The sequence below is a fragment of the Petaurus breviceps genome, unplaced genomic scaffold, assembly GCF_028583685.1.
Source record: "Petaurus breviceps papuanus isolate PSGF00001 unplaced genomic scaffold, PetGlider_PUasm1.0 138, whole genome shotgun sequence".
NCBI classification, from domain to species: Eukaryota; Metazoa; Chordata; class Mammalia; order Diprotodontia; family Petauridae; genus Petaurus; species Petaurus breviceps.
The window spans coordinates 17,069,886-17,096,181 of NW_027185694.1; the positions used below are offsets into that span (position 1 = coordinate 17,069,886).

At 39.6% G+C, this 26,296-nt stretch overlaps 1 protein-coding gene across 2 annotated transcripts in view; it reads left to right on the top strand.

Moving 5' to 3' along the window:
• Positions 1 to 26,296, top strand: part of PRKCB (protein kinase C beta) — a 650,680-nt gene that overhangs the window by 466,352 nt on the left and 158,032 nt on the right. For both annotated transcript variants that reach the window (XM_069106305.1, XM_069106297.1), the window contains exon 11: positions 18,846 to 18,937. In XM_069106305.1, the coding sequence (XP_068962406.1) occupies positions 18,846 to 18,937 (92 nt within the window). The remainder of the gene's footprint in view (positions 1 to 18,845; positions 18,938 to 26,296) is intronic.

Sequence of the window (26,296 nt, forward strand, 5' to 3'; positions counted from 1 at the left end):
GTGGGCCATCTAACTATACGGAAGCAGCTTGATTGAGGTTCAGATCTTCCAGAAACAATTTCGTTTTATTTATCACGAATCTGGCAGCCAAGTCATTTCTAGCTTAGAGAAAAAGGTGTCTGAACTAGCATAATCCTAGGCCCTCCAATGTGAGTCTACATCAAGATTTCAGGTCTCCCTTTCTAGGCATCTCAAATAGGAAATGATATCTTAAAATAAAGTCTTGTGTAACATTCCAAAACTGAGCACCTAAGTTACTGTCTCCCTCCTCCTCAACTACACTCCTCACCCCAGGAGTTAAAGGAATCTCCTCCCTGCAATAGATATCTTAATCCTTTCTCAATGGATAATGGTGCTAATCACTTATGATTAACCTAAGAATAGTAAACTAGAAAAGAGATATTGTGTCTTAATATTTTACCTTTAATCCATTCACCAAGTAAAGGGAATATTGCCTTTCCTCCTGACCAATTATCTGCCTTTCTAAAGGACTTTTCCTAAGAATCTGGAAAGGGCTTTAGGGAAAAAATTTTATTCCTTAATATTTTTTATTTAACTATAAAGGAGGTTTTTAATATGTTTCCACACAGTATTGAACTGCAAATGTTATTGCTCCAAGTTTACAGATTTGAGGCTCAGAGCAATAGAATGATTTAAGCAGCTTGGACCTGGGTTCAGGAAGACTTGAGTTCAAATCTAGTCTCAGACACATAATACCTGGGTGACCCAGAACAAATCACTTAATCTCTCCTGCCTCAGTTTCTTTAGCTATAAAATGGGATATAGTAGGACATTAATATCACCTACCTTCTAGGATTGTTTTAAGGATAGTGAGAGAATGTTTACAAAGTGGTCTGCAAAACTATATAGCTATCTAAATACTATATTATTATTATTGTTGTTATTATTCAAGGTCATATACTGAGGCATAGCTGGCCTCCAAACATACATAGGTCTTCTGTTGCCCAGTCCTGTCTTCTTTTCATTATAACATCCTGTTTCTCTCTGTATTGTAATGAACTTTTTAATCAAGCATAAGTGAACCGGGCTGTTTTTCCTCCCTGAAATTAGAGTTTTAGTTATTTTTGAATCACTGAGAGATATCATTTCCTTCCTAATTATTCCGATCCACTTTCTTGGTAAGGGCTGCTTTCTCGCTCATTCCTGCCTGACTAAAAGAGACAACAGATTGTAGTGTGTGGACTCTGGATTTCAGAGCAGGAAGCCTGGATTTTAATTCCTCTCTTTAACTACCTCACTAGGTGACCTTCAGTAAATCAAAGAGAATAGTATATGAGAGCTTGGAGTGATCTTTCAAGCTTCAAATTTTCTTATAGTATTTTCTCCAGATCTCTGCTTTGTCCTTACATGTTATACTCCATGTCATACTGATTTGTTTTTGTCTGAATGTCTCCATTAGATTCCAAGTTCCTTGAAGATCATCATCATCATCACAGCAGCTAGAATTTATGTGGTGCCTTAAAGTTTGAAAAGCACTTTACAAATATTATCTGATTACTATTAGTAACCCCATTTGCAAGTAAGGAAACTGAGACTGAGAGAGGTTAAGTGAATTGCCCAGAATCATAAATCCATTAATTACCTGAATCTCTGAATTTTAACTCAGATTTTCCTGGCTCCAACTTAGCATTCTTAACATTTTGCTACTTTCCACATTGTGTTTTATTTTTTCCATTTGTCACACCTTTCCTGTAGCACAGTGACTTGCCAATACTTGGTGTTTTACAAATAATTATTAGTTTGAATTGGAAGGAATTTTGAAACATAGAGTATAAAATGTCAGGGATTTTAGAGATTATGGAACCCAATAATGTCTGAGGTCCAGAGCAGTGACTTGGCTTGCCCAATGTTACACAGTATATTACAGGCAGAGCCAAGACCTGAACCCAGATCTTCTAACTAAATTTAATAATTTGTATGATATTTGAAAGTTTTCAAGAAACTTTACATATTGTGTGTTTTGATCCTCACAGCAGCCCAATGAATAGAGAAGTGGCGTGGTAGAATGGTTATGGTCTTGGTCTTAGAAATTCCAATAGTTTTGGAATCAGGAAGATTTGGGTTCAAGTCCTGTGTCATTCGCTTAATAGCTATGTGACTTTGGGCAAGTTACCTAAATTCTCTTTGCCTCAGTTTCCTTATGTGTAAAATGAAGAGGTTAGACTCAGCTTCTAAGGATTCTTCTAGCTCTAAATCTGTAATCAAATGATAAGTTGGCATGGCAAGTATTTTTATCCTCATTTTAATCATGAGAAAAATGAAGTTCATAAAGATTAAGTGACTAGCCCAGTGTCAATTGTTGTCAAGCACATAGTCCATAATAAAACAGAGGTAAAAAAAATGGAGATGTAGAAGATGGAACTGGGGGTTTTATACCTGCAAAATATGTACTCTGTAACTGAACAAAAGCCTCTGTCTTCTAGACCCTCAGAGTTGGAAGGTGACACAACTGTTGACTGGTTTGAACAGGAGCCATCTATACAATGACTCCAATAAGGAACCATCCAGCCTCCAATTAAAGACGTAGACTTCTGGAATTGTGAGCCTTACATCAAGCCAAAATCTGCCATTAAGTAACTTCTACTTACAGTTCTTAATTCTGACTTCTGGGACCCAGAAAAATAAGTCTTATCAGCCCTCCAACAACTTGAAACCAACAGCCACGCTCCACGTACGGGAGGGGAGGTTGGGAGTGTTTTTTTTCTTTTTCAGGCTAAACATCCTTAGCTTCTTCAAAAGATCAGGTGCTACAATCTTGTGTCTACTAAACTTCAAGGCAACCTTTCTTTGTGTGCACTGCAGTTTGTCAATAACCTTGTAAAAACATGGCACTGTGAATAATAGGTAGCATTTATAGAGTGCTCCAATGTTTGCAAAACACTTTCCAAATAACTCTTTTTATCCTCCAAATGACCTTGTAGAACCATACATGGTCTCTATATTCCAAATGTGGTCTAAGTGGCACACATTCTGTGATATGCTTCTGTTGTAAGTCTGTTGTAAGACTCTTTCCCATCTGATTCTAGATGTTGTTTGTTTATTATTGCGTCTTTTATTTTTTATTGGAATCATGTATTTTTCTTTTATTGGAATTTCATTCATAATAGTCTCACCCTTTTCCAACCTAATAATGATAGCCAGCATTCATATAGTGTTTTAAGGTTTGCAAAGTGCTTTACAAATATTATTCCACTCAATCCTCACAGCAATCCTGTGAGCAAAGTCATTTTAACGTGGAGGAAATTGAGGCAAAAAGGTTAAGTGACTTACCTAGGGCTATGCAACTAAGTATGTCAGATCCTCCTGATTCTAGGCCATGTGTTCTATCCACTACAATACCTAGCTACTTCTTAAGATTCCACTATAGACTCTCAGGCTATGGGATCTTAAATATTCTCCCTAAAAGATCCTTTCTATGAACTCTTGGAAACCTACTTTCCCCAAATGAAGTGGCCACTTCTTCTCCAACTTCCCATCAATTTGACTTCTACAGCTAGATTCACCTTGTGGGTCAGAACCAGATCCAGAATAAAAATTCTAATAAAAGACCTCTTGAACTAAACCATGCTGAGTCTTATCTTAACCCTTCTCTGACTAAGTTTCTTTATCAAACAGCTAATCAATAAACAGTTTTATATGAAAAATAGATAATAATACCTACCCTGTCTCACTGGCTTATTGTGAGGAGCAGAAAGTTCTTTGTAATTATAGAGCGTTATATAAATGTGATATAGTATTTTTAGTCATTTGACAGCATTTATTAAATATCTACTGACCAACCTTTCCCTATACTAGTTGCTAGTGGGCAAAAAGAGTAAAAAATGCCAAACTTGGCTCCAATGAGCTTATAGCTTTTTTAAAAAGATATTATGTGATATTCCTTCTTTAATTGAGAAAGAGAAACTTAGGTCTAACAATTTAAAACAAGAGCTAAAACATTTAGGAGAGCTATATATAAAAGTCAGAATAAATGGTATTGATGAATTTATGCCCAGTGGTTTTATACCTTTTGAAGAAAAGAAAAAAAATCCAAGTTAATTCTGGCTACTGAAGCTGATTAATTTGACTTTAAATGGTTATTTAAAAAGTTTTAGTTGTATTGATATTCAGTATTAAATTTTCAATAAAGTATTTAATTTAAATTCTACATAGGAAGGTATAAACTGAAATGTTTAAACTGAACATAAAGCAGAAATGGAATTTATTACTTTGGAAATCAAAGACTGTATAGTATGTTAGAACTGGAGAGGACCTTAAGCTTCACTGGCTTCAACCTCTCTCTCTTTTTTTTTTTTTGCTGATGAGCACAGGCCCAGAGGAGTTAAAACTTGCCTAGGGTTGTATATCTAGGTAGCGAGGCCAGCATTAGAACGTGGATGATTCTATTAACAAGTTACCATTTTTCCCCTGTATCACACAGTACCTTCGTTAGTTACTCAACTGAAACTGCTCTCACTGAGGTTACCAGTGATCCCTTAATTGCCAAATCTAATGGCGTTTCCTTCTTTACCTCTCTGTAGGCTTTGACACAGTTGGCTAATCTCTCTTTCTGACATAACACTTATCTCTCCTGATTTTTCTCCCAAGGCTTTAACTTTAAAAATCCAATGTCTTCCACTGCATTTGGAGCCATCCTGATCTATATCTTGACACTGGATCCATATGACTCTGGAGGAGAGAGTGAGGCTGGTATCTTTGCACAGCCCTGCCTCACTTGAATCCAAGTCATTTGCAAGTCATGACATAACCTTCCCAATGTCATGGTCCTCTTCCAGAACCAAGGACAAACAAGCAAAAGTAAGAGGAAAAGGAGCATTCCTTCTCCTTCTTTGTTTGTCTTATCATCCAGGTCACATCAGCTCTGCCCTGGATCCTCTTCTCTTTTTTCTCTAAACCCTTTCTTTTGATGACCTTATCAATTCCCACAGGTTTAACCAGGGTGCTGATGGAATCAGCTTGAACCAACCTGAGAGAGCCAGTTGTCCAATTGTGAACATTTACACCTCAGAAATCAACATATGCAACTATTCATATTTTGTTGACTATTTAGACTTAATAAATTGGTGAAAAAGGTTAATAATGAAGATTAAACTTAACAACGTCACCTTTTCATTTTTGGAGAACCAGTTTTTTAACATTTATCAGCACATCCCTGGATTTAACTGTCATCTCTATGCAGAAGTCTCTTGGAATTATACATCCAGTTCTAATCCCTTTCTCCACTTCCATTCCTGTATCACCAACTTTGGATTGGAGATTTGAACTAGATGTTTCATATTCATCTCAAACTCAACATAACTAAAACGTTACTCATTATTTTTCTTTAAAAATCTCTCCTGTCTTTCAGATTTCCCCGTTTCTATTGAGAATACCATCATTTTTCCTGGTCTTGTTCCCCTTCTTCAACCCCTGCCCCACCACTTCTAGAGCCTTCCCTCTAAGACTTCTTCCAGTTTATACTATATGAATATGTGTGTACATGCATGTGTGATGTATGTGCATAGTGGCTTTCATGTTGTCTCCATAAGAATGTGAGTTCCTTGTGAACAGAGACCATGTTTTTGCCCAGCACATAGTAAGCTCTTAATAAATGCTTATTGACTTGATGTGACTTCCAGTCTCCCAGGTCCACAAATTTAGTGTTACTTTAACCCTTTAATCTCACTTACCCTACCCCAACAAACTCTCTGACTTCTATTCCCTTCTCACTATTCACAGTCACCATTCTAATTCAGGTCCTCATTACTTCTTCCTTGATTTTTTTTTTTGATGAGGCATTCGGGGTTAAGTAACTTTCCCAGGGTCACACAGTCAGTGAGTGTCAAGGGTCTAAGGTCACATTTGAACTCAGGTCCTCCTGACTCCAGTGCCAGTGCTCTATCTACTGTGTCACCTAACTGACCCTACCTAGATCTTCATTATTTCTTACCTAGACTATTAAAATGGTCTTCTAATTGGTCTCCCTACTGCATATCTCTTTGTACTTTAATCTATCCTCCAAAGAGCTGCCAGTGATTTTCCCAAAACATAGGACTGACTGTGTCTCTTCTATCCCTCCCCTCCCAACTCCTAAGCTCCAGTAGCTTCCTGTTACCTCTAAGGAGAAACTCCTATGTTTGGCATTCAAAGCTCGCCAAGACCCAAACTTTCCAGCCTTCTTGCACATTACCCAATTTCACCCACTCTGTGGTCCAGCCAAATTCTCCTCGCTGTTTCTCATGACAGCCTATCTCCTGTCTTTGTGCCTCTGCGCTGACTGCCCCCTGTACTTAGAATGCTCTCCTTCCTCATTTTCACCACCTTGAAATCTCTAGTTTCCGTCATGACTCAGCTCAAACACTCCCTCCTGTCAGAGGACTTTCCCCTTTCCTCTAGACGTTAATAATTTGTCCCTTCCTCTCTCCTATTAGTCCTCAGACTATTTTCTCTCTCTTCCCTGTGGATTTTTTATGCACTTGTGTATATATACACGTTGATCCCTTCCTTAGAATGTAAACTCTTTGAAGGAAGGGAATTTTTCTTTTGTTCTTGTATCTTTGGGATCTAGGATGGTGTCAGACACATAGTAGGTGCTTAATTAATATTTGCTGATTAAATATAATGCATCCATATGTTATAGAACTGTATAGATACCATGGATTTTCATATTTTCCCACTCAAAGGCCAGGAATACATTGTTTTGGCATCCCTCACCCTTACTTTTGTGACTGACACAGAGAAGTAAGTGCTTAATAAAGTTAGCGAGTACTTAATAAATGATTGCTGACCACTCGAGCATGGAATATGAGTTTTGTTTGGATTCTTATTCAGAAATGAAAAATGCCCCTGGAACATCCTGATTCATGGGTATCTGCATAATGGGTTGGGTTGAGGTTTTCAGAATACCCAAGTGAAATCTTTTCTTCTATCAACAGCACTCATTTACTTTCTTCTCTTCTTGTGGCAGGTGCCATCTGCTCATTTTAAAAATAATTTTTAAAAGCAAGTGTTTTAGTTTTTCAAAGTGAGGCGAAGACAAGTGGTATTTTTAGTCTTGTTTTCTACCAAATACCCAAAGAATTCTGGGCCAGGAGTCAGGAGATCGGGGTTGTAGTCTTCATTCTACCTTTAACATGCTGCGTTGTGACCTTTTGACAAATCATTTATCCTTATGTGACCTGCATTCTGAAAATAGGGGCAAAAGATTTAGCCTCCTCCACTGTCTCTTTGGTATGTTAAGAGGATATATTAGACTTTGAAATGTTAGGACTGGATAGGGCTTCATCTGATCCACTTGTCTGATTTTCCAGATGAGGAAATGGATGCTTAGTAAGATGAAATGACTTAGCCAAGGTTTACACAACCAGTTAATGTCAGAGTAAGAACTCAACTCTCAAGCCTGTGCTCTTTTACCTCTGTGACTAGAAAGTTTTTCAAAACAAAGTAATAGAAAACTACTGTTCATATGTCTTCTATGGTATTTGTCCCACCTTGTAATTTTGTCATTTTTGTATGCTTTAGTCTCCCCCTTAGAATGTAAGCTCCTTAAGGATGGTGACTCTCTCATTCATCTCTGTATCTCTCACGTTTCTGCCTTGTATGTTATGGGTGATCAGGACATATTTTTTAAATGAATAAATGGATGGATGAATGAGTGTGAATATATGTGAAACATTGTCTTACTCGTTTTAGGTGGATGTAAAAAGAAACAATATTTTGATTCCTACCCTTGAGCTTACAATCAAATTGAGGAGACACTACAAATATAAGACATAAAAACAATAACTAAAAAATCTACAGTAAGTCGAATTTAATAAAGTGTAAACTAGGTGAGCTCTAAAGGGGCTGAGTAATAGAGTTATTTGAATTTGGTGGAGTTTGGGGAAAGAAATAAATTCAGAATACGATGTAATTGGTGGAGTCAGGAGGTAGGGCAACATTCCAGACAGAATGAGTAGCCTATCCAGAAATACAAGTCAAATAAGGAAGTCATCAAATAGACTTGTAAGATCAATTTACAAGTCCATAGGGAAAAGTGAGAAGGAAATGGGGGTAGATGGAGAGGGCCTTGAAGGCCACGAAGGCACATTGGGTATGATAGGAAGCCTCAGCAGATTTATGAGAGGAGGGACAAGAATAAAATAGTTTTTGAAGGTGATTCTATTCTTTAGAACCCATATTGGCATAGGGTGGGGGCAAATTATTGGCACATGGAGCCGTTAAAGGGCTATTTCTGTAGTTTGGGTTTTGAGTTATTGTAGAAGAAAAGAAACAAAATGGTCAATTTGAGAAATGAGGTAACTTTTCCATAGAATAATGAGTACCATTGAGAGAAAAATGATAGTGAGTTCAGAATGATGATTCCTTGGAATAGATGTCCAGTTTTTCCCAATATGTTTCAGATGTAGGCGGGGCACACAAATGGAGATGTCCTTTTGACCACCTGAGGCATTAGACTGGAGTGGTAATGAAAGGATTAAACTACCACTTCAGGTTTAAGTCTTCCATATACGTCGGCAGGCAAAACCATGAAATTTGTGATGTAGTGAGAAGGAAGTGGAAGAACAGAGGCTCAAAGATTAAGCTGTGGACATTGCTCATACTTAAAGGAAAGGGCAACAAGGAGAAACAGAAAGGAAATTATGGGATGGAAACAGCAACAGAACCCAAGAAAGCCTGGTGGGAGGCCCTGCTATAGAAGTGAAGGGTGATAGAATCGTGAAGGAGGGAGGGAGGAACTTATAAAGCCAACAGGATGAAGATTGAGGAAAGGACTGCTGGACAACGGGCAGGGGAAAGCAGTACTCTATTTATTTTTTTAAGACTGAGTCAATCTTGCCCAAGATTCCAAGATAAACTGGAAGTCTATGCACAGATCAATCCATCTACTGATTGACATGGAAGTTTAACCCTGCTCTGTTTCTGTCCCAGGTGAGTTCATCTTCAGCAACCTGGAGGCACCCTTTCCCCCATTCCTGGGTATACTTACCATATTAATGCCGAACTTAGTGCATCTCTCAATTGGCATAGGTCACTGCAGCTCAGAACTCCTAAGCTCAAGGTATCAACTAGCCTCAGCTTCCTTGGCAGCTGGGGCATGCATCACCATGTTCAGTGAAGTGGTGTTATGAATGGTGTTAGTGAATGAAGGAATGAAAGAAAGAGTGAATGAATAAAAAAATGCTTACATGCTAAGTCCTAGTGATACATCATACTACACTCAAGTAGCTCCATTCTAATTTGAGGAGACAGCACATATAAGAAAGTTGAGCTCCTGGATGGATGAATGGAAAGGCCCTGACATTCTAAGCATGCTTCAGTTGGGCAAGTGGAAGATTCCAGGAATCTTAAGGACATATCAGATTGAATGGCAGTTACCAAGGGTATGGAAATGGTAAGGCCTGGACAACATTAAGCCACGGTGGCAGGGCAGATGGTAAAGCTTAGAGGTCCTCCATCTCACTGAAAGGATTATAGTTCATGATTCTCAGGTCACCCAAGTGGTGTGAGCAGCCATGTTGCTTTTACTACCAAGTTGCCCTATGGGGTCTGAGATACCCAGAGTTCAGGAGTAAGGGCAATGATGACAGTTTCTACAGTTCCACATGAACCTAAAAATCAAAGAAGGTAGATGTCAGGTTGCATTGGGGCTAGAAAACATGAAATAATTAAGATAAAGAGTATAGTTTGAAAAATGTCATAGAATCAGCTAATCAGAATCTTTGGACAAGCCTTCAGTAGTCATCTAGCACAAACCATGAATCCCCTATGTACAATGGCCCCACCAGTTTTCTTCCAGCTGTTACATAAATATCTCCAATGATGGGGAACTCCCTTCCTACCAAAGCAGGCCATTCTGTTTTTATTGCTATAAAAACTGTTCAAACAGTTCTTCCTATAACTTGCCTCACCAAAGTCTACTCTTCTCCCAGCCAAATACTTTGATTCCTTCAAGTAATTTCTTTATGTCAAGATTCTTATTCACTTCACCATCCTGGTCACTGTCTTCTGCATGCTCCACCAAATTCCAAATGTGTCCTTATCAAGGCTGTTTATAATAGGATTACAGTTTTGTTTGTGCAGTGTTTTATACTCTTGTTAATGCCACATACAATTGCATTAGGTCTTTTAGCAAGCTACATCATACTCGGAACTCATATTGAGCTTGCTTCTCACCAAAACCCCTCGGTCCTTTTCACAAGAGATATTGCCTTGGTATACTTTCTCTACACTTTACATGTGTGATTTATTTTTTTCCTCTTATGCTAATTTCAAAACCTACAACGTGGCAACATGGTATAAGGAAGAGAATGTTGGACCTAGCATCAGAGGAGACCTGGGTTCAAATCCTACCACTAGCATTTACTTGCTGTGTGACAGTGGGCAAGTCACTTAACTTCTCTATCCTCAATTTTCCATTTGTAACACGGGGATAATGATTACCATGGTACCTCTTTCACATGAGTTTCAAATGAGATTATGTAAAAATAACTTTGTGAATATTAAAATACTATAAGAATTTCTACATTATTATTATTCAGCTAATTAATTTCAAGCCATTGTTACAACATATTGAAATCTCTTTGGAACCCCACTTCTATCATCTGGTATGTTAGCTTCACCTTCCAACTTTAAGCAAAAATTTTGTGATCATTAAAAGAATAGTATGAGAGGTAACTCATAGTACAAACAATTTTGGAGGAGCCAGTCTCATATTCCTTCTGTGATGTGAAAGTTACCTGCAAAAGAGGCATAATTAATGTCTCTAGTCCCTACTTTAACAGGGTCATCATCTCAAATGAATAATATGGGTAACGTGGTTTGTTATTATTAGAATGTTCCCCCACCCTGCATCTTCTTTAGAATAAGTATTCCTAATTCTTTCATTTGACTCATATCATATGATTTTGAGTTCCCTCTTCATCCCAAATCCTACTTGATCACATACCAGTTTGATACTCATGTTTTCAGCCATTGATTTTGGTGTTTCTGTTAGATTATAGCAGATGTTTCCACCCTTTTACTGTTCTGATACCCCTTGGCTTTCAGTAAACCTTCCTCTACTTCCTATCTAATATTAAAGGTAATAAATTCTACTATGCAAATGTACATAAGAAACAAAGATGAATTTTTCATAAAGAAAACTATTCAGTACATAGCATTTTTAGCATGATAAATTTACTAAATGTCTATCAGAACACATTCAAATAACTTATTCTCCATTATTCTTAAATCATATTTTCCATACCCTCTGGGGTCATGGGTACCCCAAATTAAGAACCTTTGAGTAATGAATGTGTCTGCCACATTACTGGATTCACCTCAAAACTTTCCTGAACTTTCTTTGCCTAATGAATAAAATATTTGCTCCTATTCCTGCCTGGCATTCAAGGCCTCCAAAATCGAACTCCAGCCCACCTTTCCTCCTTTATCTCATATACTCCTCTTCACATATTCTATGTCCTAGCCAAACAAGACTACTTTCTATCCTCCAGTTCTCTTCCTACTCTTTTCTATCTTGATGCTTTTGTTTATGCTTGGAATAGACTTCTTTCAGCCTCCACCTCCATCTGCTAAAGTCCCTCCCTTCCTTCAAGGCCTGACTTGAGTGTTACCTCTTCTACAAAGGTTAATCTAATTCCAAGGCAGACTCAAAGGTGAAAGTGATTTCTTTCCTTCAATTATTTCGGGGCTCTTTGCCTGGGCTTCTACTTTGCCCTCGTCTCACACGCTTATCTTGGTTGTTTGAGGAAATGTCATTCCCTTATTAGATTGTAAGCTACTTGAGAGCTTGGTCCATGATCTATCTAGTTTTGTATTCATAGCCCAAATCACAGTACCCTTCCCATAATAAGCACTTAATAAATACCTGCTTTATTGAATGGAATGGACATTTGAATGAGTTAACATTTAAGAAACATTTATTAAGCTGCTACTGTGTGTAGAGCACTGTGGTAGATGCTGGGAAATATACAGATTTTAGAAAATACTCGTTTGCCTGCCCTCTTGGAGCTTACATTCAAGTAGAGGGGTATTTTACAGAGAGAGAAAAATAATACAAAATAATATACAAACAAAATGCTACCTGACGTCTAAGAGATGATTTTATACCTTTACCATCTTTTACTGCCAAGCTCCAGGGAAGGGGGTGGGGAAGTGGGGGGGAGACATTAATACTCTGCCTCTACATCTCCACTGCCCACTCATTTCACCCACTCAGTTTTCATCCCATTGCAATCTGGCTTCTCACTCTGCCACTCTACAAAAACTACTTCCCTTTGCCAATGATCTCTTAACAGCTAGATCCAGCAATGGCCTCCTCTCCATTCCCATCCCTCCTAGAACTCTGCAGGTTTTGAAATATACTGTCTTCTCAGATGTTTTCTGCTCCCTTAACTTCTGCTTCTGTGTCCTTTCCTACCCGTTAAGTTGTTACTCTCCAGTCTTCTTTGCTGAATCATTTTCCATTGAACCAACTTCTGTGGCTCCAAGAAATTGTAGCAGGTGCAGTGGCCACATCCCAGTGGCAGGGGCTAAAGAAGGTGGAGGATAACTGATGGGCCTTTAACCCATCGGTGAGTTAGGGAATGTCTACCCCAAGCATGTGAAGACTTGCCCCTGTGGAATGGGCAGATGAGAACAATGTGTTCCAAAGGCCGAAAAGGTGACTGAAGCAGGTGCTATGGAGCCCTGTAGCAGCAAGCACCCAGCGTCCCCAGGGTGGCTGCCAACACAGGTTCTTAGATCTGCTTTGTTAAAGGAAAGCAATTCAAAATGGGTAAACAAGCTTACTTTAATCAGTCAAATATGTATCATTTACCTAGTTCAGGGGAAAAAGGTCAGCACCCCGAACTTCAGAGTATACAGACAGAATTATCAAGACAGAGAAACAGATCAAGTAGACAGGTTTCCAAACTGTCCAACCATTACATCCATACCAAATCAACATCTGGGTTTTTCAAAGCTGGGGGGTTCTCAACAATGGCTTCCCAGAGTCTCATCTGATCAAATCACAGAACACTTTTCAAAGTGAGCCCCAAAGCAAAGCCTCAGATCAGGGATTATATAGCCTTTTCCTGGGTCAGAGAATGTAACCACCCTCTTGACCCATTGTCCAATCACACAGCATCAAGGTGTGGGCATTCCTGAAAACCAAGCCTCCTGCCACAGGCTCCATGTGGCCACATTCAGCCTATTAGGGGGCAGAGTATATTTTCAAATCAAGGAAGGTTCTCTGAGTCACTTAAGCCTATCAAAGGGCCTAGGGGCAGGGAAGATCTTTAAATTTGCATTTCCATTACAAGCCCTTCCGAGCTTGGTAAGAATTCTAAGATGCCAAGCTCATCCATTGTACCCATCACCAGCAATCTTGACCTTCGTCAAGAACTTTGATGACCCTGGATGAGGAGCGGCGCTGACAATTTCAAGCAATCCTGCCCACACCCTGTGACGTCATTGGTCTTCTTTGAAAGTGAAGGATGAATAGCAACAATCCATTGAACTCCTAATCATGGCTGTCTCCTGAGGCTTCTTGCTGCCTCCATCTCTCACTTTCTCTACCCACTTTTCTTTATAATAATATCATTATTCTTTTGAGTTCAAATACTATCTTTACATAGATGACAATAAGATATATTTATTCAACCTTACCTTTTTTTCCCCCTGAACATCCCAGTCCCTTAACTCTAAGTTTCTTAATAACTTTTCTATCTGGCTGCCCCTAGACATCTCAAACTCAAAGATGCCCAAATCCTAACTTGTTATCTTCACCTGGCCCACCAAACAAACAAAAACCACTTCCTTTAAACTTTCCTATTTATATGGAGGCATTCTTCCAGACACCCAGGGCCTTATCTTCAGTCATTCTTTTTTTTTTTTTTTTTAAGCAATCAGAGTTAAGTGACTTGCTCAAGGTTACATGGTTTCTGGGTGTGGTGCTGAGTGTCTGGGCCCGGGATTTAATCTCCAGGTCTTCTCAACACTGGAGCCAGTGCTCTTACTCACTGTGGTACCTGGCCACCCCATCTTCAGTCATTCTTGACTTTATCCCCTCCCTCAATGTAATTAGTTGTCAAATCTTGTCAATTCTATTTACACAATATTTCTTCCATCTGTGCCTTTCTCTCCACTCACATAGCCATCACTCTTATTTAAGTTCTCCTTTTTTGCTTGGAGTATTATAATAACCTCCTAATTGGTCTCTTTGGCTCCAGTTTTTTTCCACTCTCCAATTTATCCTCCACACAGAGGCCAAAATAATTTTATTAAGGCATAGTTGTGACCTGGTCACTCTTTTACTCAAAAGCTCTCCATGTCTCCCTCCTGCTTCTATGATAAAAGCCAACACCTTGCCTTTAAGCCTATCTGCAGTTTGGTTCCTACCCAACTGTCCTGTCTTCCTTCCAATTATTTACCTTTCTCTACTCTATGTTCCAAACAAAGTGAAGAAATAACATTCCATCTTCTACTTCTGGATTTGCCCAGGCCAGAGCCAGTATGATAGAAAGAGTATGAACTCTAGAACCAGATGACCTGGTTCAACCTGGCCTTTGATGCTTACTACCTGTGTGACCTTGGGGAAGTCACTTAACTTTCCTCAACCTCAGTTTCCTCATAGATAAAATGAAGGGATTGGAATAGATTTCCTCCAAGGGCCCCTCCAACTATAGATCCATGTTCTTATGATTCATCCCCATAACGTATATCTCTCCTCATCTCTGCTTTTCACAATATTTATTTTCCTTTAATACTCAGCTCAGATTCCATCTCCTTCATGAAACTTTCTCTGAGTGTTCTCTCCTCTCCCTCCCTCTCTCCCTTCCTCCCTCCCTCCCTCTCTCTTTTTCTCTTTCTCTCTTTCCCTCCCTCCCTCTCCCTCCCTTCCCTCTTCCCTCCCTCTCCTACTCCCTTTACTCCTCCCTCTCTCCCTCCCTCCATCTCCCTCTCCATCTCCCTCTCTCCCCCTCCCCCCTTTCCTCCTCCCTTTCCCTTCCCTCCTCCTTCTCTCCCTCCCTGTGTCCCTCCCTCTCTTCCTCCCTTTACTCCTTTCCTCTCTTCCTCTCTCTCTCCCCCTCCTTCCCTCTCCCTCCCCCCTCTTTCCCTCCTCCCTATTTCCCTCTTCCCTCTTTCCTTCCCTCCCTCCCCCTCTGCCTTTTCCCCTCTCCCCCTTCCTTCTTCCCTCTCTTCCCCCTTTCCCCTCCCTCTCTTCCTCCCTCTTTCCCTGTCTCTCTCCCCTTTTTCTTTCCCTCTGTCTTTCCCCATCTTCAGTCTCTCTTTCTGTGTCTCTCTGTCTCTATCTCTATCTCTCTCTCCTTCCCCCTCCTCTCTCTTTTTGTCTTTCTGTCTCTCTCCCCATCCCTCCCCTCAAATTACCTCACAGTATACTTGCCTGTGATGAACAAGTCACTTATCCTCTCAGGGCCTTAGTTTCCTTATCTACAAAAGAGAGATAGTAATACTTATTCTTCCTAAATTACAGTGTCTGAAATTACTTTGCAAACTTCAAAGTGTTTTATAAATGTGGTTCTTAATTGCTGTCATTATTATTATAGAGGCAGTATGCCATGGTGAATAGTGCTGGCCTTGGAGTCAGGAAGGCCTGGGTCCAGATATCTGATTAGTTTGTTCACCCTGGACAAGTCACTTGGTCCCTCTGTACCTCAGGCCTCTCTCTATGATTTCTCTATTAAATCATAGACTGATAGTGATTTATTACTTTGATGGAAGGAGATCTATACCAGGAGCTCCCAAGAATAATAGAATCAAAGATTCTTTGTGCATGTATATATTATGTTGTTATCATTTCCTCCATAGAATGTAAGCTTCTTGAGGGAAAGGGCTTAAAAATTGTATCTCTTCCATTTAGCAGAACTCTTTGCATATTGTTGGTAACAAATATGAGTTGAATTGATTGAAATATTATTTACTGTGGATGAGGATAGAAATAAGGGAAAGATTCCTAGAAGAAGTGACATTTAAAATGAATGGGTGGATGGAATACATTTGCAATGTCCAAAGCACAATATTTAGAGGTAATGGATGGCATATCTAGTCAGAGGACAAGCCATGCCAAGTTCAGAGAGCTTCATAATCATACTAGCTGCAGAATATTGACTTTTTCAGTCACAGAAACTTTTTAAGATTATATACTAAACCAAAGAGAGGCTTGCTATCTATGGAATTATCCAGACTCAGCTGAAATCATGCATCACTGATGAAGAAAAGGGTAGATGGGGCTATAGGCAATCCAGACAGGGGTAACAGAACATAAATTGGGGAAAGTATGAGGTTATGTTTCGAGAACAGTATGCAAGTCTGTTTTCACTGGAATCTGGGGAAGGGGAACAGTAAAAGGTAAGATCAGAAATAGAATTTGGGGAAAAATTATGGAGAGCTTTAAATGCCAGACAAAAGAGGTATAACTATGGCAGTAGGTGACAGGAGTCTTTTAGCAAGGGAATGGAATAATCACAGTTATACTTTTGGAAAATTAATCTGTGCAGGAAACAGAGAAGAGTAAAAGCAAGGAGATTATTGAACCAGCCCAAGTAAGAGTCAATGAAGGCCTGAATGAAGGTGGTGATAGTGGAGTAGAAAGGAAGGATCATTATATGAGATACTGCATAGGTAAAATCAACAGCACTTGGTGACTTATAGCTGGGCAAGGGAAATGCAAACAGTCAAGGATGAATCCAAGTTTCTGAGCCTAGGGGACTGATGGTGCTCTGAATAGTAATAGGGGTGTGAACTGATTCTATTATAGAATAGAATTCAAATTCACAGGCCTCTGCAAATCTTCCCAACCCCCAGATAAATCTGAACACACATTCGCATGGGACCTTCTACAGGCCTGAGATGGCCATGCATTAACTGACCCAGACAGCATGAGTCATCCATTAAAGGAGGCACAAAGGAGTGGGTATGCATTAGTAAGAGCCTCTAATGAGTACTATATTATCATGGCTAATGACCTGAGAGAAATTCATTAAGGAAACCCAAGTTTTGGAGTGGAAGACTTTGGAATTCATCCAAGGTTTTGAGGCTGGACAGATGCTAATTCTATTTAGGTGGTTTCAGTTCGTTTTTCTTTAAATGTCCCTTCTTTGGAGCTGGAAACTCAGACTCTAATACCCAAATCCAGCCTGTGTTCCCTGGTGACAAGGGGTCTCCTTGACTGCCTTAAGCTTACCTTGGTTCATCAGGCCTGAGAGATAGCATAATATGGAAGGAATATTAGATGGGGAAACAGAAGTCCTAGGTCCAAGTCTTGACTCCAAAACTTAGTAACCATGATGCAATACCGTAGCCAAGTTGTTTCTCTTAGGAGTCTCCATTTTTTCATCTATAACATGGTCATTGTAATACTTGCTCTTATATTGGCTATGTGGAAAGCTCTCTAGAAATTCAAAACCTTTCCTGAATGTAGGTTATTATTATCATTGGCCCTTTAGATTAGGATCATTAATTTCCTCAATTATACTTCTTCCTGCTTTTTGAAAATTGCGTTGCCAAAAATGACACTAAACTGTCCAATGTTTTTTTTTTCTTTTTTCTGGACAAGCTTCTTTTTGCCATGTCTTGGATATTTCCCAAATAGGCTTTTTGGGACCTAGAAAACACAAAAGTGTACTTTCCTTATAGCATTTCCCATTTGAGAAACACAACCAGACAAAATCCTAGAATCAGGAACAAGAAGTAGGTTCTGGGAGGTGCTGAAAATTTAGAAGGCATAGTTAAGGAACTATAGGTGAATTAAGGGCATCTGATAAGAAATGCTTTGCATACATCTCCTTCCCTCCCCTTTCATGGCATCTGGCCTAGTGATGATGCTCCTTGCTTCTCACATGAACTATTGTAATAATCTAATTAGCTTCTCTATAGACAGTTTCTCTTCTCTCTAACCCATCTTCCACACTCCTCTTAAAATAATCTTTGTGAAGAGAACATGTGTCTGTTCAAGAAGTTTCAGTAGCTACCACTGTCTTGGTTACTTACAATCCTGAAGAATATGGAGTCAGTCTACTCTACCTTTCCAGCAGTATTTTCCATTGATCTTCTTTTCATGTGCCATGTTCTATCCATACTAAACCACTAGCTGTTGTCCAAATTCAATACAACATCTCCGACCTCCCTGCCTTTGTACAGGCTGGCTACCAAGTATAGAATGCACTCCTTGCTTACTTTGCTTCTTGAAATCTTTAAATATTTTAAAGACTCATCCCAGGTTCTACCTTTGACAGGACATCTTTCCTGTTATTTATATTTAATATGCTAGGCCATTAGAGAAGCCACAATGTTGTTGTTGTTGTTGAGTTGTTACAATTGTGACTGACTCTCCATAACTCCATTTTGAGGGATTTTTGGCAAAGATACTGGAATGGTTGGCCACTTCCTTCTCCATCTCATTTCTGTAGATGAGGAACTGAGGTTAAGTGACATACCCATGGTTATGCAACTAGTAAGTGTCTGAGACTGGATTTGAACTCAGAAAGATGAGTCTTCCTGATTCTAGGTGCAGTGTTCTATCCATTGTACCACCTAGCTGCCCAGAACCACAATGTTTCTTGATTGCAATATTTAAAAAAAGGTTTGTGGCGGCTAGGTGGCACAATGGATAGAGAACTGTGCCTGGAATCAGGAGGACCTGAACTCAAATCAGGCCTCAGACACTTGACACTTACTAGATGTATGACCCTGGGCAAGTCACTTAACCTTGATTGTCTTGCCAAAACAACAATAGCAAAACAAAAAATAAAAATGGAAGTTTTAATGGTTCACTTTTTCTCACTCAAAGTTAAAGATCCCCAGAGCACTCATTTTTTCGGTTTCTTCCATTATTTTGCCAGGATCGCCTATATTTTGTGATGGAATATGTGAATGGTGGAGATCTCATGTACCAGATCCAGCAAGTTGGACGATTTAAGGAACCACATGCCGTGTAAGTTTCCACCTTAATCATTCTTCTCTCTTGGATGTAGGAAGGTGGGCACTTGGCAGAATGATGTGATGAATCTGGTAAGATGAAATTTATAAGGATAAATACAAAGTACTGCATTTGGGTTCAAGGAATCAGCTTCCTAAGTGTAGGATGGGGGAGGGCTTACTAAACAATAGCTTGTATGGGGGAAAAAACCCAATTGTGTTATGAAATGCAGTCCACTAGTTAGTGCAATCAATGGTGCCAGCCAAAAATCATTATTTAATCTTAGGTTTCATTAAGAGAGGATTAGTGTCCAGAATGATAGTCCCATTGGTTTCTATCATGATCAGACCACATTTAACTATGGGGGTCACGTATCGAGAAATTAAGTGACAATTTGGCATCTGTCCAGAGGAAGGTGACCAGCTATTCATCTGAAAAAATGAGGGGTGTTTAGTCTGAAGAAGACAAGACAAGGGTGTGAGCATGATAGCTGAGTATTTAAAAGGTTTGTCACATGGGAAAGGATTATACTAGTTCTACTCCGCCCAGGAAAGAAGAACTGGAGAGAAAAGTAGAAGTTGCAGATTTGGTTTGATATAATAAGACTTCTGAAAAAATGGAGCTCATAGGATCATATGTTTAGAGCCAGAAGGGGCTTTAGAAAACATTGAGTCTAACCTCCTTATTGTCTTCCCTCTCTTTAATTATTTCCTACTTATCCTACATATAGCTTTGTTTTTATATTTTTGTTTGCATATGTTTTCCCCATTAGACTGTAATCTTGTTGAGGGCAGGGACTGTCTTTTGCCCTTTTTTGTGCTAATACATAGTTGTTTTTATTGTTGTTACTCAATCATTTCAGTCATGACCAGCTCTTCATGACTTCATTTGGGGTTTTGTTGGCAGAGGCACTAGTGAAGTTTTCCATTTCTTTCTCCAGCTCATTTTACAGATGAGGAAACTGAGGCAGAGTTAAATGACTTGCCCAGGGTCATACAGCTAGCGTCTGAGGATAGATTTGAGGTTAGAAGATGAGTCTTTCTGATTCCTGGGCTTCATTCTATCTGCTGTGCCACCTAGCTGCCATGGCATATAGTAGGGACTTAATAAATGTTTATTGATTGGTTAAAAATAACTAAGACAGAGAAGTTGGAAGACTTGCTCAGTTGGACGAATCTGAGGGTTGGAATTTGGATTTTCCTGACTCCAAACTCAGCGTTCTATTTATAATGCTACCTAGCTCCCTCATGAGTACAATGAGTTCCCGTGGGAAATCATGGGCCCTTTACTACAAGTATTGAGGCAAAGGCTTGATGTGAAATTTCCAGGGATTTTATGGCAGGGATTCCTGCTCAAATCTGAATTGTACAATACATCCTCTCATACCCCCTAACTTTGATCTTCTATGATTCAGGGAAGGGATTATGGGCAGAATGGATTAAAAACAATAGGAGGTAAAAGAAAGACAGATGGAATGGAGAAACTAGCAAACTCTGTTCTCTGGGAGTTTGGAGTTAAAGGAACGTACTTTTTTAAAACTCCTTTATCTCCTAATTCCTGTTTAGTCATTTTTAGTATACTCAGCCCATTTGTGAGGAGTGATCAAGGAACACTGTCTTAACCCTGCCCTACCATCCATCCCTCTAATTATTAAGTTGTATATTCATATTCTAAATGTGGCCAAGTTAGGAGTTTTCTTCCTACTGAGAGACTCTTCAGCCTTGGCTGCCTCTGCTTATTTTCCCACATCTGACTTGTTCTAACCCATGTCCTCCATTTCCACTTGTATTGCTGTCTTCAGATATTTGAAGGGATGTCATGTGAAAGAGGGATTAGCCTTGTTCTGCTTGGCTAGAGGGAATAGAATTTAAAGGAATGGACTGAAGTTACAGGAAGATAGATGTAAGGGAAAATTTCCTAACAATTAAGAGCTGTCCGGAAGTGGAATGGGCTGCCTCGAGTGTCAGTGAATTCTGCATCAAAGAGAAGCTAGATATATAACTACCTGTCAGGGATGCTGTAAAAAAGAGTCTTATTTTGACCATGGGTTGGTTAAATTGCCTTTCAATCTTGGAGGCCTGTATTTTCTTCTTTTTTTCCCAGCTTCTACCTTCCCTGTACCTTGGCATATGTAGGCTGAATTGTCATGTTGATGATTGTCATTGTTCATCATAGCACCTGGGCACAGCGAACAGAGCACTGGGTCTGGAGTCAGAAAGACTTGAATTCAAATCTGGTCTGAAATACTAACTAGCCATGTGACCCTGGGCAAGTCACTTAACCCCTATTTGTTGTTCAGTCTTTTCAGTCATGTCTGATTCTTCAAGACCCCATTTGGGGTTTTCTTGGCAAAGATACTGGAGTGGTTTGCCAATTCCTTCTCCAGCTCCTTTTATATATGAGGACCTGCGGAAAACAGAATTTAGTGACTTGCACAGGGTCATAGTTGGCTAGTAAGTGTCAGAGGCAATATTTGAACTCAAGAAGATGAGTCCTCCTGACCTGACGCCAGGCCTGGCACTCTATCTACTGCATTTCCTCATCTGTAAAATTGGGATGATAATAGCACCTACCTTTAAGGACTGATGAGAGGATCAAATAAGATGATAATTGTAAAGCATTTAGCACAATGCCTGGCGCATAGAAAGTGCTGTATACATGTTAACTATTATTGTTGTTGCTGTTATTATTGTCTACTTACTGATTCGTCAGCTGTCACTGAGGAAGCTAATTTCAACCTTCCACTTTACTTAATAATATTTTCTCTTTCACTGACTATCCTTGGCCTCCCACTTAAACCTTGAATTCTGCTTTTGTCTCTTGTTCCCAAAGCCAGTGCCTCTCTCCTTGGATGTGTTGTGGGAGAGGGCAGAGGAGGTCAGGGATCAGAGCAGAATTAGGAGTTGTACTTTTTGCCAGTTACCATTACCAACTAATGCTAAAGATTTAGCTCCAATAATGAATACATAACAAACTTCAGCATAAATTACACCAAATAGTTATCACAGGCTGTGTGATATCACTTGCTGTGTCAGAGGAGAAGGGCATTTTCCATAGAGGTTAAAATGCTCTCTCCCCACAATGCCACAGCTACAGATGCTATGTGGGTAGGGGATGGGACTCACAGATGGCCTAAGGGATTCCTTCCAACTGTGAGATTCTGTGAAGAAAGGAGATGTCAGAGGCCATCTGATCCAACCTGGATGCAGACAAAAACCATTTTCTACAATATTCCCATCAAGGCATCAATCAGCTTCTGCTTGACTACCTACGGACACAGGGAACTCACTCTTTCCTAAAGCAGCCCACTCTATCTGTGGATGGGTCAAATTGTTGGGAAGTTTTTCTTGACTTCATAGCTAAATCTTTCTACAACTCCTACTCGTTTTTTCTAAGCTCTACCATTTGGGCGACACATTTATCTCATTCTCAGATTAATAAATATGCTCTAGAGGCTTTGTTCTGGGCGCAGAGTTAGGAAGATCAAGGCTATATATGTCACTTTCTCTTCTTGAATTGTACCCCAAAGAGGCTTCTATCCCTGGAATATATTCTCTTTCCAGGGAGAGTCTACCAAAGCCAGATGACTAGAGTTCTAGCCTTGGCTCTGGTACAAATTAGTTGTGTAACCTTGGATAGGGCATTTCTTTGCTCTGAGCCTCAGTTGTCCTCTTCTATAAGATGGGTGGAGGGATCTCAAAGGTCCCTTTTAGCTCTACCAGTACATGCTTCTCTGATTCTGCTAGACCAGCTTAGCAAGCTATCCAGGGTCTGAGCTCAATGCTTGACATCATAAACTCCCACCAGCAGTGGGGGGTATTGCTTTTCTCCTCTGGTGTCTATTTCGAATTAGATCTTTTTTTCCAGTCTGTTGCAGTCCAGTGGTGGTGACTTCACTCTATGGGTTCTGATGAATATTTAACATCTGGCACACTGTTCCTGAGTGGCATGCTGGATTCACTTATGGTTTGGGAGTTGGCCTATACTTTTCTTAGAATTCTGATATGGACTAGTTAGTGCAGAGACATTGCCAAGGACATGCATGCTAAATGAAGTGTCATTAAGGGAGATGAGGGCACCCAGACTTTTCCTTTTTCCCTGTGTTCTCATTCCACGCCCTAAAGACACCTGCATTATTCTTTTTTCAAAGAAGAAATGAACTCCTTTCTGTTAGTTAAAATGCTGCCTCTAAATAAATAACTAGCATTTACCTAGTACGTTAAGGTTTGCAAAGCTGTACATATTTGATCAAAATTGCTAACGATCGTTATGTGATCCTCATTCAACCCTCAGAATAACTCTGTAAGCTAGGTGCTATTATTGTTCCCATTTTATAGATGAAGAAACTGGGTCTCAGAGCGATTCAGTGACTTGCCTAGAGTCACACAGTGTCTGAGGCAGGATTTGAAGTCAAATCTTCCAGCCTCCAAGTCTAACACTCTATCCATTGTGCCACCTGGCTGCTAAAGTGGATTAAGTAGGGTCATGTGAGTCTTGCATCCCCACTTTCCGAATCCACCAGAATGAGAAGTAGGCCTGAGTGGTATAATCTTTCCTATGTCTCTTGTGGCTTTTAGTTCTAGCTATCCATGACAGGGATTGGATTCTTCCATTTTCTCAGACACTACAATGCTTTCTCCATGACTGGTCTATAAGATCCTAGAATATTAGAGTTGGAAAGGATGTCAGAGGTCATCTCTAAGACCCCTCTTCTGACCTGAAGCATGAAAACCCTCTACAACATCCTTAAAATGTAGTCTAAGTGCCTCTGAGATAGCTAGGTGAAACAGTGGATAGAGTGCCGGGCCTGGAGTTGAGAAGAAGTGAGGGCAGCTAGCAAGTCACTCAACGTCTGCCTGCCTCCATTTTCTCAGCTGTAAAAAGGGGGTCGTTAATAGCACTTTCCTCACAAGGTTATTGTAAGGACCAAATTCAATAATATTTATAAAGCACAGGGCCTGGAGTGTAGTAGGTACCTAATAAGTTTTTATTGCCTTACCTTCCTTTCCCTCTGCTTGAAACTTTTCTGGAATGATGAACTCACTACCTACTAAGGTAGCCCAATAAGTCTGCTTAGTCAAAATTACTGGGGTTAGACAGCTTGGGTTTGAGGCTGGTCTTTGTCCTTTACTAAGCATATGGCCACAAGCAAATCATATAAAGTGTGCTTACACTCACAGGTTTTTTTGTGAGCAAAATGTTTTATACACTATGAAGTGTTATGTAAGTGTCAACTTTTATTTTTATGATATTTATCTTTTATGTGATGAATTATATCTGTGTTTTATTATGCAACTCACATGAGTTTCAAGTATATTGAATTATTTTTAAAAGCTGAATCAAGCTTTAAAGAAAGCACGGAATGGAAAACCCTGGATATTGGGGCATTTGCTTTCAGTTCAATATAAGAAACAACTTCCCAGCAAATGAAATTAAATGGGCTGCCTTAGGAGGTAGGGAGGTCATCATCCCTGAGAAAATTCAAGCAAAGCCAAGTTGACTACATTTTGGGACATTGTAGAGGGCATTGACGTTTCAGGTAAGGATGGTGTTAGATAACCTCTGAGTTCCTTTTATCCTAATAATAATAATAATGATAGCTGGTATTTTTATAACACCTTAAGTATTTCAAAGTGCTTGACATAGATGATCTTATTTGACCTTTGCAACCCCATAAAGATGATTTTATTAAAATCCTCATTTATGGGGGGAAGACTGAGGCTGAAAAAGTTTACATAACTTGACCAAGGTCAAATAGCTAATAAGTGTCTGAAATGGGATTTGAACTCAGATCTTCCTGTCTCCAAGTCTAACCCTGTGCCACCAGCTAGAACTTTTATGTAAGCAGCCAGTAGAAAAGCACGGTAGTATTTGTAGAAAGTGCAGTCTCTGTCCACATCATTCTTCTTGCTTATGGTATTCCACCTGCATCCTTACTCTTCCCCTTCAATGTCTTGACCTTTCTCTGTGACATTATCCTTTGGAGGTGACAGGTGAATTCTGTTCTTTGCCTGTTTGCTAGGATTATTAACCAGGAAGTTGGGCTAGATGACATCAAATTGTCCTAGAACAGGTAGGATGTTCCATCTGCAGGTTATACAGGTGACTGTGAAAGTGCAGAGGAAGGAGACAGTGTGAGAGATAATGTCTGCAGTTCCAGAATCTGAAATCTCGTTGCTTACGTCGGTCGTATGGGTTTATAGAACGCTCATTAACCAGTTTGGCTTATGAAGATTTAGATGAATAACTGTAGTTTTAACTAGAGGACCTGCTTGTATTCTCCTTTTGAGGAAATGACCTCCTTGGAGAGGTCTAACCTAGACAAGTACAAATGGGCTCAGTGTAACAACAGAAAACAATTAAACCCAAGAGTTGCCAGACACAACTCAATAACTGGACGTCTAATCCACACAAAAGCAAATTGTGGGTCCAGTGAAGTGGACAGGAATAGAAAAAGCCGAAAAGACCATTGAGAGTAGTGGTTCCCAACCAATGGTTCCCAGTACTCTTGGTGGGAGTGGTGGTGTGAGGGGGGGAAGGGGAAGTGGAAATAAATGATTGCAAAATGTCTACAAAACCACATGTTCACCAAGTACTGTCCTTTTGACTTTAATTATTGTTGGCATTTGTATAGTGCTTTAAAAAGTTTGCAAAGCATTTTACAAATATTATCTAATTTTATCCTCACAGCAACCCTGGGATGAAGCAGTATTATTATCCCTATTTTACAGAAGGGACAATTGAGGCAAACAGAGACTGAGTGATTTGTCTAGTATCACACAGCTAGTAAGTGTTTGAGGTCAAATTTGAATTCAGGTCTTCCTGACTCCAAGCCCTATGCTCTATCCACTCTATCAACCAGATGCCTTCCTTTTTATTTAGCTCTAACACAATATATTCAATTACTATAATATAGGAACCTATAACATTGGTTGAATAGAAAAGATTGGGAACTGGTTTAAAAGTGGTTGAGAATGAGGGTTGCCATTCTTAATCAGCTAGGTCCCTGATGATGTATTGCTTGGGGGAGGGGAGGTAATTAGACTAACAATATTTCTCCTTTGTTTTGCCATGTCCTATATCTTGGGTCTCTCAATTGGTAGTGACCTCATTAGACTTTTTTCTTTACTTTTCCCAACAATGACAGGATGAGAAAGGAAAACTCCAAATCAGTTTTAATCTTGTGCTTTGTAACAGAAGCAAGAAGTAGAAACTGGAGATCATACATACTTCTGTGTGAAGAATGTATATGCCATGCAAAAATTGTCACATCTGTCCTTCTTACAAAGCAGAAGCATTATTTATCACTAGTGAGAGCCTTACTCTTTTTTTTTTTTCTTTGCAAGATAAGCAAAAAGAAAGCAAGCATGTTTA